The sequence below is a fragment of the Emys orbicularis genome, chromosome 2 (genome assembly GCF_028017835.1).
Source record: "Emys orbicularis isolate rEmyOrb1 chromosome 2, rEmyOrb1.hap1, whole genome shotgun sequence".
NCBI lineage: Eukaryota > Metazoa > Chordata > Testudines > Emydidae > Emys > Emys orbicularis.
In genome coordinates this window covers 261,030,924-261,045,199 of record NC_088684.1, presented here as the reverse complement: position 1 = coordinate 261,045,199, position 14,276 = coordinate 261,030,924, and the positions used below count along the sequence as shown (strand labels likewise).

Below are 14,276 nucleotides of genomic sequence, written 5' to 3'. Positions count from 1 at the left end.
GAGGAGAGAGAGTTAAGACTTATTTTATCCATACAAATCAGTTTAATCTCTGGCACAAACACTAAAATGCACTCATCATAATGTATTGTTATTGCATGGGGCAGAGTTAAGGCTGTTTGAAGGACCTGTAATCTTTAATCTTTCTGTGGATAGTTCTCTGAAGACGTCCATGCAGTGTGCAGCGGCAGTCAAAAAAGCAAACAGGATGTTAGGAATCATTAAAAAAGGGATAGAGAATAAGACAGAGAATATCTTATTGCCCTTATATAAATCCATGATACGCCCACATCTTGAATACTGCGTACAGATGTGGTCTTCTCATCTCAAAAAAATATACTGGCACTAGAAAAGGTTCGGAGAAGGGCAACTAAAATGATTAGGGTTTTGGAACGGGTCCCATATGAGGAGAGATTAAAGAGGTTAGGACTTTTCAGGTTGGAAAAGAGGAGACTAAGGGGGGATATGATAGAGGTATATAAAATCATGACTGGTGTAGAGAAAGTGAATAAGGAAAAGTTATTTACTTGTTCCCATAATATAAGAACTAGGGGCCACCAAATGAAATTAATGTTTAGCAGGTTTAAAACAAATAAAAGGAAGTTCTTCTTCACATAGCGCACAGTCAACCTGTGGAACTCCTTGCCTGAGGAGGTTGTGAAGGCTAGGACTATAACAGGATTTAAAATAGAACTAGATAAATTCATGGAGGTTAAGTCCATTAATGGCTATTAGCCAGGATGGATAAAGGAATGGTGTCCCTAGCCTCTGTTTGTCAGAGGGTAGAGATGGATGGCAGGAGAGAGATCACTTGATCATTACCTGTTAGGTTCACTCCCTCTGGGGCACCTGGCATTGGCCACTGTTGGCCAGGGCCGGCACCAGCTTGTCAAGCAGGTGCTTGGGGCGGCCACTCCGGAGAGGGGCGGCACGTCCAGCTATTCGGCGGCAATTCAGCGGACGGTCCCTCTCTCCGGCTCCGAGCGAAGGACCTTCCACCGAATTGCCGCCGCAGATCTTGATCGCGATCGCGGCTTTTTTTTTTTTTTTTTTTTTTTTTTTTTGGCTGCTTGGGGCGGCCAAAACCCTGGAGCCGGCCCTGCTGTTGGCAGACAGGATACTGGGCTGGATGGACCTTTGGTCTGACCCAGTAAGGCCATTCTTATGTTCTTACATACAGCACATTTATTGTGCTATATACTAATGTTTAAAAATAAAAACTAATATGCCACAGCATGGAAAATTTATATGAAATAGGAAGAAATTTATAAACACAAGATAACTTACTGTAGATAAATAACATGTTTCCAAGAATGCTGGTGAAATTGCCATTTCTAGAAATCTTCCAAACTTGATTATCCATATTATGGGAAATAGTTTATGGATATATGATCTCTTTGCACTCCAAGTGGGTAGATTGCATTAGATGAACTTTTGACTTGTTCCAATGAAAAATAATTCTGTGATTCTACACCTTGCAAAATAAAATATTACATTATTACATAATTAAGTTAAATGGAGAGCACTGAGAAAGGAGATTATAAAGAACACAGCTGTCAAGTTGCAAGCCAAATACACTTCCACTGAGCTACTGAAAAAGGTTTGTTTTCACAAAAATGACTGGATACTTTAGTGCAATTAACATACAGTTCCTCACATTGGTAGCTTTGGAGCTACAGCCAACATTTCAGTATAAAAAATTAAATGTTGAACCAGGAAAGTGGATGGTACAAAGTGGATGATCCTATTTTGGAAGCAATCTTGGGACTTATTTTTCATACTGGCTAGAGTTGGAAACATCATGAAAGCGACTCCCTGTGAGGGAGGGGTAGAGAGAAAATATTTCTGTATAGCATATTTGATATCTTTTGATAGCAGATTACAGTAGAGTGCTACTATAGTCTTGTTAGGGGCTACTTGCTTTGCCGCCACAAAATGTAATAGATAATATAACAAGATACTGGCTCAGATTTTCGTTTTGCTATAAATTTTATCTGTTTGTTGTTGTTGTTGTTTTCTGAGGACAAAGCCATCTTTGGTTTTACATCCTACAGAAATATAGCACATTTCATGTTTTCCATGTTTTGGATTTGCATTAATATAGTAGTATTACAAAAAAGCTACTTTTCACATTTATCTTTGATCTGTGGATCTTGTTACACTATATAGCCAGTGTGGGTACTTTATATCCCCTTGGGTGCTTGATCTGTGGCTCTTCTATAGAATCCTGGTGCCTTGCAAATAGCCAAGATAGGCTATTTCCACAGATTTCCAATATCATATATTTAAATAGTCCAGGGCAATGTTCTCAGGTGCTATTTTCTCAAGCATTTTAGGGTATTATCTTCTTTGTATTGAGGATTTTAGTTTCAAATCATCCTTCTCCTGATCAACTTTCAACCTTATTGTTTTAGGGCTAGTCTACACTTACCGGGTAGTTCGACGGCTGCGGATCGAAGTTCCGAGTTCGATTTATCGCGTCTGGTGTGGACGCGATAAATCGAACCAGGAAGTGATCCCCGTCGACTGCGGTACTCCAGCTAGACGAGAGGAGTACCGCGAAGTCGACGGGGGAGCCTGCCTGCCGCGTGTGGACCGCGTCTGAACCGCGGTAAGTTCGAAGTAAGGTATGTCGAATTCAGCTACGTTATTCACGTAGCTGAATTTGCGTACCTTACTTCGACTTGGGGGGTAAGTGTAGACCAAGCCTTAGTATTTGTTGTTTTCTCATGGATTATTTTAGTGCTTGCTCCAGAGAGTGAAAACACATCTCTTTGATGCTTGTTTCCTCTTCAGGCATCAAAACCTGGTACATTTTCTAAATGTAAGCATAAAAGCTTATGTCAATGATAGGTATAATGTAAGCTTTTCACGTTTGGTGGGTGTGTATGTATATATACACATGCAGTACTATGAAAGCTGTAGGATTGCTTGTTTGGCTTAATTTCTACTACAAAATTAAGCAAACTAGTTCATAAATTCAAGCTAGTGTCATTTTACTTCAAAATAGTGATTAGTAAATTTAAGTATTATCCTTTTAAAATGATACCTGCTATTATATCTGTCTTTATCTATATTGCTTGTTAAGGTACTCTACAAACAGAAACATGATACTGAAAAAGGGACATCAGATTATGCACATATGATGGAGCCCCCAGATGTTAAGCATGCTATGGAAGTCAATAAACACCAGAGTAATGTAAGTACTCTCTTCTCTTAATTTATTACATTGTTTCAGTAGTGGTTGAGTCTATTTATTCTATATAAAATGTTCATGTTATATTTCAGTGCTCCCTGGGGTTTTATTTAGCTTTCAAAAACCATCTCTCTCTATATAAATACATATTTTTACATAAAATATGTAAAGTAAAAATAGTATTTAAAAATCACTAGGAGCATAACCTCTGTGTGTGTGCATGTGTGTAGGTTAAGCATCAAAGGATTTTTAAGTACCTATTTTTATGCTAGATGATAGAGGAGGAGTTGTCTATTATGCCATTAGTTTTTAAATTTGTTTTAAAGAAAAGTTCCCTGAATTTATATTTGCATATTTTATACTTTAAAACAGCGTATAACTCTTTATTTATGCAAAACACCGAATGGCTTCAATGTCTTTGAGCGTCAATTTTCATACACCTCTGTGAAAGTTTTGTTGTTTTTAGAGTGGGTAGAAAAAGGATATTTTTTCCTGATCCTGTGAACACTTATGCACATGAGTAAGCTTGTTCACAGGAGTAATCCTAAAGAGTTCAATTGAACAGTTCTTGAGCATATTTGCAGAATATGGACATGTGGGTGCAGTTTTGCAACAGTGTAATAGATATCCAACCCTGATATTCTATGATTCTATGATTGTAAAATTATTGATTTTTCAGTGGACTGCATTGGAGTCACTGAGGAGTAGAATTTGTCCCATAATTTTTTCAAAAATAAGTTTCCATTGCTGTTTTACAAATACATTTATGGAAGAGTTGTTTAAAAATCTAATATATTTTATGGATGCTTTGTTAGCTTCTTACATTTCTCTGAGCTTAGATAAAATAGCATTATCATCTTATTTAAGTTTTTGACTGGGTAAACTTGGTTTCAGTTTCATGTTCTCATACACTAGTTCGATGCTGCATTTTTGTTGTTGCAAATGCTAGAGAAATATTTATTTTGATGGAAAAACATAAATACAAAAAACAATTTAAAGAAAAAAATTCTGTTGGTCTTAGGTTTTGCAAAATCTTTATTTATACCAAACCTGAATTTTAGGCAAAATTTGGCTAGAATAATTAGGTCCCTTTAAGGGAATGTAAAAAAGATGAGATAAACCAAAAAGTAAGGACATTTAAAGGTAAGGCTAAGTTGGTCTGTTGTGCCTAGGTACTGGAGTCATGTCAGGTCAGCATAACATATTATGCCCTTTCTGCTTTTTAAACAAAGCTGTCATGCTTTTTAAAAAGATTTGCTCTAGGAATTATTATGGGGAAGTTCTATGGCCTCTGATATACAGGTCAGATTAGATTATCACAATGGTTCCTTCTGGCCATGGAATCTATGAATATGTTTGTTACATACTTTAGGAAAAATTAAGTTAAGGCCTTAACTTTGAATGGCCTTTTTTATAAATTTGTGCTGGCATTTTAACAATAGCTTAATTAACGCTGTCTGCTTCAAAATGTAACACAACCCTTAGGCTAATTCCCAGATGTTTAAAACCTTGAGAGCTGGTCAGCAACTAAGAGGCTGTTGGGAGATTTCAGGGGGGCATTATGCTGGGAAGAGGAAGAATTTCTACTGCTGGGACATATGCGTGAGCTGCAACTCCCAAGAGTAACTCACAACCAGCCCTGCTTTTCCCTCTTGCTTGCAACCTGCCAAGCTGTGCCTCCTCTTGCTTTTGGAAATCATCAGGATGTCAGATGAAGAGAAGGTATGAAACAGGGAACATAGCTTGAGAGAAGATGCCAGTGGCTCTGGAAATGAACTTGCAGCATAAAACTCTCTGCCCATGGGAATGGGGGTTCTTTCCAGTCCTCAGTAAGGATGGTGAAAGGAGTGTTGGGGATGTGGGTGGGTTTTATTGGGGCTAGGGAAAGAAACAAGAGTTGGAAAAGAGATGGGACCCATGATATGTGAGGAGTTGAGGAGAAGTATAGGAGAGGAGCTTTAGGGTCAAAAACTATCATCATCTGTACTTGACTGTTCTTTGAATTTTAATTATAATTTGTAAATCCACAGTCCAGAACAGCCCTCCTTTGTTCCCACAGCTGTGCATACGCCTGTTAACAGCATTAATGAGGGCAGTGTGCAGATGGGGAAGTAAATAAAAAGCAGTCATGCTGTCTCCATTGGTGCTATAAACACAGCACAATAGAAAGTTTGTTAAATAAAGGAGAACAAACACAGAGGAGAAAGATGTTTTGTTATGATACTGTTTAACAGAATATTAAAAATAATGGAAAATGGGGGGGGGGGGGGGGGAATTCAGCCTGAACAAACTAGTAAACCAGCTTGTTGCATCCAGTTCACTGTTTTTTTCTCGTTTGCTAATACAGAGCTAAGATGTGGTGGAGATATATTTTTATTGCCAGTGAAAAATGGGGTATGTAACACCAGTTATTGTTACACACCTACTGTGTGTAATTACTTGGACACCATGCTGAATATTTGCTTGGGGATTTCTCATTTTGTGAGTAAAGGTTTAATTAAGAACCACATGAGGCTTCACGTTCAAATCTGAATATGGAAGTTTGTTAATGGACATATTAAGTATGCCAAATATGAAGCATCTGTCTCTTGGAACTTCGGCTGTTTGTAGAATCGTTGCTTTGAGGAGAGTGCGATGTTAGAGGGAAACTCTTGCAGGAATAGGAAGACAAAGCTCTTTTATCCACCACTCAGTACAGTATACCTAAGGGAGTAGAATGTATGTTTACTTACAATGGTCTGCCAACTCAATTCAACCTTTACATGCTGGGTTTACATCTAATAGGATTAGGATGTGTTTAAGACTATTTACTCAGTTTTAAAATAAGACTGACATTTATACTCAACTGTGTGAAATGTGCAATTTCCTTTAAAAATGAAGATTGGATTCCACTTACAATACATTTGTGCTGACAATTTGAAACTGTGATGTGCTGTAGGCCTTCACACCACTTTGAATAACATTAACACCCTGCTCAAGTGTGGGTTGAAGCTGCATAATAGAGAAATTCTGTAAAATCTCCTGAACAATGTGATCATCTGTAAAGCGACACATTTTCACCTTTTTAGTACTTCTGCCAAAGAAAATCACTCTCCAAAGTATAACAGATATTTTTACCTGTAGGAAATATGCTTGCAATATTATTCTAAGCTCTGTTCAGTGTTGGAATAAAAGTATGTTTGTTTAACGCAGACTATTTCTCTATAAATTGTGTTTCTGTTACATACAAATTTGTGTGAAATGAACATTAACAGTCTGACTTCTTCACACAAATGCCATGCAATTTGGAGAGAGACTGCCGGTCCATCCTATATATACATTATGATTGTGTGTGGTGCTATTCTTTTATCTAATCCAAAATTTTCGAAACCCTGGACAGTAGTTTTTGGTGATGGTCTGTAGAGATCTGGCTGGTCACATGGTACAGGCTCTCCCTGTTTCAAGTTGAGAAAAACCAAACAGATGGAAGGGAGAGAAGAAATGAAGAACAAAAGAAGACAACACAATTAACTTTTTCAAAAAAGAAGAAAATTCTTGTTCTAGTTAGGTAACTGTAGTTGCCATAGGGCAATAAGATGCAACTGGTAAGATGAGTGGGTGGCGGTGCAGTTACAACTGAAGGAAGACAATCTATGAAGACATAGTTAATATTATGAAAAGTTTGTGCATCCATGATCTAATCTACAGAATGCATTTATAGGGCTCTATCATTGTACAGTCTGTATATCAAAATAATACTTAGCACTTATGCAGAGGTTTACCTATTCAGTTTGTTTTTAAAATGTTAATTAATCTTTACAGCATCCCACTGTGAAATACAGAAGTGTCATTATACACATTTTACAAATAAGGAATCAGAGACAGCCTTTCCCAGGGCCACACAAAGTAGATGGCAGAGTTGAGACTAGAGCCCAGGTCTCTTGACAGCTGGTTCCATGCTTATCCCGCTAAGCAATGTTGTCTTTAAAGTGATAGTTACCATTTTGGGAAACTCCTGGAATGTATACAGGCTTTATGCTGTCTAAATGAAGTCAGAGTTTTTAACATCCCCACTGACCAATTAAAATGCACAATTTTCAGAAAAGCATGTTAACACATAGGAATGTATTTTTATCTTTTAAAACGCAAGTGTGTACACTGTCCACAAAAATAATTTCCAGGATAGAAATTACATGTCCTTTGATACCCGAACATCAGAATTAAAATTGAGAGCATTTTTAAACACCATCGTTTGTCCACCACCATTTTGGAAATTACTGTGTGGCAAGATTCTTGTTTTTCCTCTGATGAAGGTCGCATTAAAGCTATGGATCCATTGGCATACTATGCTGCGTATATATTAGGAAAAGCACCCAGAGCTGTCTAACTTTCTGTTGACAGTGGTTGTCAACAGCAGCTCCCCCGGACCACCCCCACCCAAATGGTGTTGAAAATGGTTTTACTGCTAGTGTAAATGGGACCAAATAGTTTTCAGCCCCATTACCAGAAAGGATGATGGTGTCAGTCTGTAATGGTCCAGAAATATTTTTGTTTCATCTACACAAGCAGGGAACCAGTTTTCAACACCATTTGAGAGGGGACCATGCAAAGCTGTTGTTGACAATGTTTTTCAGCAACTAGTCATTTTCCTTGTGTAGATGGACTCCAGAGTGACAGCACTGTAGCACAGAGTCAAGGGGCTCAGACGGAGAGCCATTAGGGTCATTAAAGAGTGGCGTTATGGGCCATTTCAAAGTACCAAAATGATTAGTTCACTTTAAGACTAAGGGTCAAATTCTGCCCTCAGATATGTGTGCACATATCTGCACAAGTCATATGTGTGCACAAGTCTTATTGACTTTCGAATGTGTATATCAGAGGTAGCAATAGCGGTTTGCACACTTCTTAAAATTCCATTTTGAACATGGGCTAGGGAGGTGGACATGATAAATAACTGCAGAAAGGCATCTGAATCCTTTAATATTAGGCCTCTTTTACTGAACTCTAAATGTAATATGAAAAATAAATCAGCTGATTGACAGCCAACGACTCTGCATCCTACATGGCAACCTGTTTAAGTTGCATTCCCCAATGAATAGGAACTATGATGCAAGTGCCAGTTACAAAATCAAAGCTAAATCATCTCAAAGATGTAGAATGTAAGGACTGTAAGACAGATCCTCAGCTAGTGTAAAATGGGTGCTTCTAATTAGACTTTAGTGGACCTGTGCTTATTTACATGAACTGGCCCTATAAAATTAATCAACTAATTATGAGCTAGGGCTGAATATTTTCTGTGCTTTGCAAGTAATTCAGACTATTTAGATAAATCTGGAGAGGCAGAAAGACTTTTTAAATTCAGATTAGCAGTCAGTTCACTACATGTTTCTTTAAAAATATTCAGTGGATGAAGCCACTTTTTATAGCAATTTTCTAAAATGATAGGCTAGTTTAAAATTAATAAAACAATATAAAGCTAACAAGAGTATGTGTGTATTGGTGAGAAATATTGTAATATACCCATAATAACTGCAAAGATGAAATAGATGCTGATTTTTCCCTCTTGTCTCTATTTCTTTTCTCCCTCACACTCCTCATTAATCTTCTGTTAACTCTCTGCTTACCCTTCTCACTGCTGCTAAAAGCTGCAGGAGTCTCGGCAGCAGAGTTCTATACAAAACTAAGTTTGGATCAACACATGGTACATGGCCACTCACAGTGAGAGACAGAGAGTAGTTCTTGAGCTACCTGTGACATTGTCCTGAAGAGATTAAGTAACCCCTTTGACAGTCTTTGTATTTAATATTTGCATTATGATTCTAATCCTGACTGGGTGCTATCTCTCTACATGAGACTGAACAGAGTAAAAGATGGTCCCTGCCCCAGAGAGCTGAACCTCTGTCTTCCCCTTTCCTACACAGTCGGTATTTCCTCCGTTTCCTTTTCCATTGCTTTTCTTCTTTTGTAACAAGTTTCTCTTTTCTTTGTTTCTTTTTTCTACCTTATTTGCTTTTCCTCTTCCCTCTTGTGATCTTTTTCTTTCACTTCCCATGCTCTGTACCCCAACCCATGATTGTGCACATTCAGGTGGTGTGTTACTCGCTGATGCATCTGTTCCTCTTCTCTAGCAGAATAGCTTTCATTTTACTGTTATAACATAGCACTATATATAAAAAATAAAAATAAAAAAAGCATTTCACTTGACGGAGCAGAATAGCAGCTGTGTAACAGAGGCCAGCACATTGTCCCAGTGGGGAAGGGTCAGCATCCAGGGACTGAGGTTATTCAGGAAATGGGAAACATATTTTTTCTTTCTTTGGCCTATCTCTGACAAACTACTGTTCTGCTGCATAACATTTTTATTCTCACTGGAGTATGACAAGCTGCAGAATGGAGCAAATATATATTGCAGACATTTGTAAAATGTTAGATGACTTTCCCTCAGACATAAGTAATAGGTATTCTGGTTTAGGTGCAGGAAGAATAATAATTCACTCAAGGGAAGCTATTGCAATAGGTCTTACATCAAATATCATTGGAAATGGTGAAATATACAGGATTGTCACTGTCTGATTTTTCCCCCCTCCTTCCTCCTGAAACTAGCCATAATCCATTATTTCATGCTGTATATGACCATGTCATTTGGGCGCAAGAAGTGTCCAAGCTTCCACCACTCCCACCACCATGGTGTGTGGTGCACTGATTTTCCCTTATTTGAATTTACCAGTCACTTCAACCCTAATGTCTGTTTTGAGCACATATGCTGGCCTTTAATTTGCAATTTACATGGATGATAGGGCTCTATTCAAAAACCTGTCCCTGCTGCCTTTGTGGTGTTCACCTCACCTCATGTGGTCATTAGGATGAACAGCATATAATTAGCTTGAATCCATGTAAAGCTCTGCAATGCAAGTGCTTGTATGTACATCTAATTTTCTTTAAAAAAACAAAACAAAAACACTTTTTAGTTGTTTTGACAAACTGGTAGCAAACAAGAAATGTTAGTTTTAAAGATGGGTGATGATTATAATAGCATTTTACCTGAGTTTAGCTGTTGATTGTACCGTGTCACTCTTTGTGGGTTAAAAATGCTAAGATCTTATTTGTGGGCAAACTGCCAGCAGATTGAAGCCTACTTCGCTTCTCTACTAGGCTGACACCATATGGGTGCAAACTTACCGTACTTTCTGGTTAGCTTAAAGATACTTTAAAACTATTTGCAAAAACCGGATAGATATATTTGCTTTTTTATGCATTCTTTCTACAAACTGTAATGGTTGAGAGCCACAGTTAGTGAACACTGACCAACCAGCTGAATTTGTTAAAATTATGCACAGACTAAAATATGACATTTGAAAATAGGCATTTTACATATAGGTTTGTGATAGCTAAAGTCTCAAGCTGAGGGAATCTCAAAGGAGCATATGATGCTGAAATATAATACTGAAATATATGTTAAGGTCTTAAGCAACAGAAGAAATTCTAAAAGACCCTGCAGTAATACAGAAATGATGCTGATGCACTGATGCAATGCCAGATTTTATTTTCTGCTCTTTAACTTCTACATGAGGTTTTGATTGGATTGAAGCTTTGAAGTATCAAGGGAAGTTTTCTTGATCATGCAGAATGATTCAACAAAACAACTCATGAAAATTGGCTTGTGTTGGCACGTGTACTACTGCAAGGGAGAGAGAAGGTCCAGGGAAAAGAAAACTATAACTTGAGGTCTTGGGACTTTGGAATATTTCAGAGGTCTGTGCGGTTTCCCTACATTCCCTGATTATCTCATTTAAAGGAGAATCTTTGGACGTATCCTGCTCATGCTTGGCCTTCAGGCTAAGGCCCTCCTAGCCCATTCATTATATCCCTGGCTTTTTCCTCAGTCAAGAATTTTCTGCCCTGAACATCTCATGCTGAAACATGAAGGAAGATGTCACCTCAACTTAGTGGCTCCCCAGGGATCCCTGTTATCATGTATGACAGGAGGAGCATTTAATAAAATACCAACTACAATGCTGCAACTGAGAGAGTTATTCATCCCATTAGGGTTTCAATTCCTGTGCAGTACAGTAGAGGCCTACTGGACTGTGGGATTCTGTGCAGCACAGGGGGGTATAGGACAAGGTTTGGTCATATGAAAAGCCTTATTCCTTTCACTGTTGGAATTTTTCTGAAATGCTGTGCCTTTTAACAAAATCATTTGATTCTTTGCGATGCTAGCACTTTATTCTAGTCTTTTAAACAAAACCATTTTTATGCTAACATTATATTGTATATTTCTGAACTTTTTCTTTATCCTGTTAACCTGTGTGTGGGTCTTAATAAATAATCCCTAGAGAGGCAAGTTGGGTGAGGTAATATCTTTTATTGGACCAACTTCTGTTGGTGAGAGAGACAAGCTTTTGAGCTTACACAGAGCTGCTGCTGCTTCTTCTGAAGAGCTCCGTGTAAGCTCAAAAGCTTGTCTCTCTCACCAACAGAAGTTGATCTAATAAAAGATATTACCTCACCCACCTGGTCTCTCTAGTATCCTGGGACCAACATGGCTACAACAACACTGCATAAATAATCCCTGTCAAGTAGGACTGGGGTGGAATACATGATTTTATCTGGAGGTTTATTGCTTTTGGTAGCTGAGTTGATAAGTCATTCAAATATGATTTATAAACTTCTAACTCTGTTTTTTAAACACAACTGTTTTTTGTTTGACAGGTGTCATATAAGAAAGATGTACAGGATACACACAGATACACTGAAGTGCTGAACAGGCCAGACATAAAGATGGCAAGCAAGATAACAAAGATAATAAGCAATGTATGATCTTCAGTGACTCTTTCTGTCAGTTTTAAAACTTACTATTTTTTTCATTCCATCTTCTGTCAAAGTGTAAAGAATGCTGGCTAAAATGTTCAAACTTAGACACTAAGTGTAGACGCAATAAATCAATCCCCGATCGCTCTCCCGTCGACTGCTGAACTCCAGCTCGGCGAGAGGCAGAAGCAAAGTCGATGGGGGAGCGGCGGCCATCGATCCCGCGCCGCGAGGATGCGAAGTAAGTGATTCTAAGTCGATCTAAGATACGTCGACTTCAGCTACGCTATTCTCATAGCTAAAGTTGCGTATCTTAGATCGATTTCCCCCACCCCCCACCCCCCACCCCGCCCAGTGTAGACAAGGCCTTACATTTATATTTAGCCACCTGTGTCTTCCTACATGTTGGGACAGTACCTAGCACGCTGTGGCTGCTACTGTAATAGTATGTAATACAGTTTAATTTTTTTATTGTAGAAAAATTAAACTATCCAGAAGACTGTAAAGCCAAGATTTTCAAAGGTGACTAGAGATTTTCGTTTCTTAATTTTTAGCTGAACAATTTGATACACCTTAAAGGGGCCTGATTTTCAGAGGGTGTGTGCTCAGTACTTTCTAAATACCAGGCCCATTTAGGTGTCTCAAGCTGAGCACCCAAAATCACTAATCTCTTTTGAAAATCTTCACTTTGGTTTTGAATAACGTTGGGACATGTTTTTGCTCTAGTCAGTTGTTTGGTATTATACCTACTGCCAGAGTTATACTGCCTTCATAGTGTAAAATCCTAATTTAGCCAGTGGACATAGTTTGAGGTGTCACAAAGAATCTTTTGTGGGTTCATCTGCGTGTTCCTTTTCCAATACATTTTAGAAAGAATGTGCAGGGCATCTGCAGGGGAGTTTGTTTGGCTAGAAATATCATGTAACATCCACCCTGTGGGCCAAAGTCCATCTGTTACACCAGTACAACTCCATTAACTTTAAGGGGATTGCACTGGTATAACTGAGAGTGGTATTTGATCCTTTATTTGAAAGAGGCTGGCACTCTCACAGCCTGGTCTTGTTCTAAAACTATTTTCAGCCTCTAAAAATAATCTTATGTAAACTCTGGACCAGATCTTGAGACACGCTGATCCACTTTAACTCACTCTGACTTTATTGGGAACAGTGGGAGATCACTATTTCTCAGGCTTAGGCTCTGTATTTGGTTAAACTTGAGTCTTGTGAGTGAAGTTCATTGTGTTTCAAATAAAATAAATTTACATTTTTAGAGGAGATAAAGCCTGGGAAGGCCTTCTTTTCAGAGCTGATTAGAGCATTAGTGAGACTAGTGTCAGTTCAGGTCACTTAATGATACTTTCTGTTTTGTTAACTATAATGCTTACATTTCCTTTGATAAAACAGAAGCCAATACAGTTTAATTGTGATTAGTATTCATTTCTTTTTTTAAAGGCTGAATATAAGAAACAAAGAGGAGAAATGAATAAGGAGACTGCTGTACTCGGAAGACCAGATTTTGAGCATGCTAAGGGAGTTTCTAAACTTTTAAGCCAAGTAAGATTATGTCAATCATTCTACAATGACTTCATTCAGATACCTCATTCCTAGTAACATAATCACATATTTAATTTTTAAAAGATTATCTGTAATTGCATGAAAATCAGAAGAGAATGTTTCCAAAACTATTTCACACTGAACTGCAGTAACTGGTAAATTTAAGATACTGTACTTAGAAAACAGTAGATACAAGTTTTAGACAAAAGTACAATGCGCCGTTTGACTCAATTACAATTTGTCTGCTGTGGAATTGGTGTTGTGCTATTTTATACAGAGTTTCTAGGATTTCAGAAATATTAACTCTCTGTAATTTGTGGCTAGATTCTGTGATCCTTACTCACTTTGCATAGTACCTTACTCCATGATTAGTCCCATGAACTAATTGACTTTTTGTGTGTGCAACTGCTCGCCATTGTGAGTAAAGGGTCAGAATGCGGTCCTCAATATAAAAAAAAATCTTTAGTTACTGTTATTCATTAAAATCAAGGAAATTGGAATCAAAGAATCAAAATTGGAGGAGTTACTTTAGTTCATATTATTTTATTTGATTACTAGACACAGAATTTTGGGCCCCATGGCTCTACCTTCTGTTCTCTTTTAGTATTCTTTACTGCTGCAGTTCAATCCCATTCAGAAACAAACATTTTCAACATGCTGAGCCATTCTTTTCACAAGTTCTTTAGCGCCCCATGGTATATCCCTCACTAGTAATCCAATCAATCTGCACTCAAAACATT

At 37.9% G+C, this 14,276-nt stretch overlaps 2 protein-coding genes across 4 annotated transcripts in view; both read left to right on the top strand.

Moving 5' to 3' along the window:
• LOC135874010 (LIM zinc-binding domain-containing Nebulette) overlaps positions 1–14,276 on the top strand; it is a 411,833-nt gene that overhangs the window by 319,257 nt on the left and 78,300 nt on the right. The gene's annotated exons all lie outside the window — the stretch shown is intronic.
• LOC135875074 (nebulette-like) overlaps positions 1–14,276 on the top strand; it is an 85,849-nt gene that overhangs the window by 34,004 nt on the left and 37,569 nt on the right. Inside the window, exons 6-8 of the mRNA XM_065400052.1 lie at positions 3,086–3,196; positions 11,885–11,986; positions 13,435–13,536. Of these exons, the coding sequence (XP_065256124.1) occupies positions 3,086–3,196; positions 11,885–11,986; positions 13,435–13,536 (315 nt within the window). The remainder of the gene's footprint in view (positions 1–3,085; positions 3,197–11,884; positions 11,987–13,434; positions 13,537–14,276) is intronic.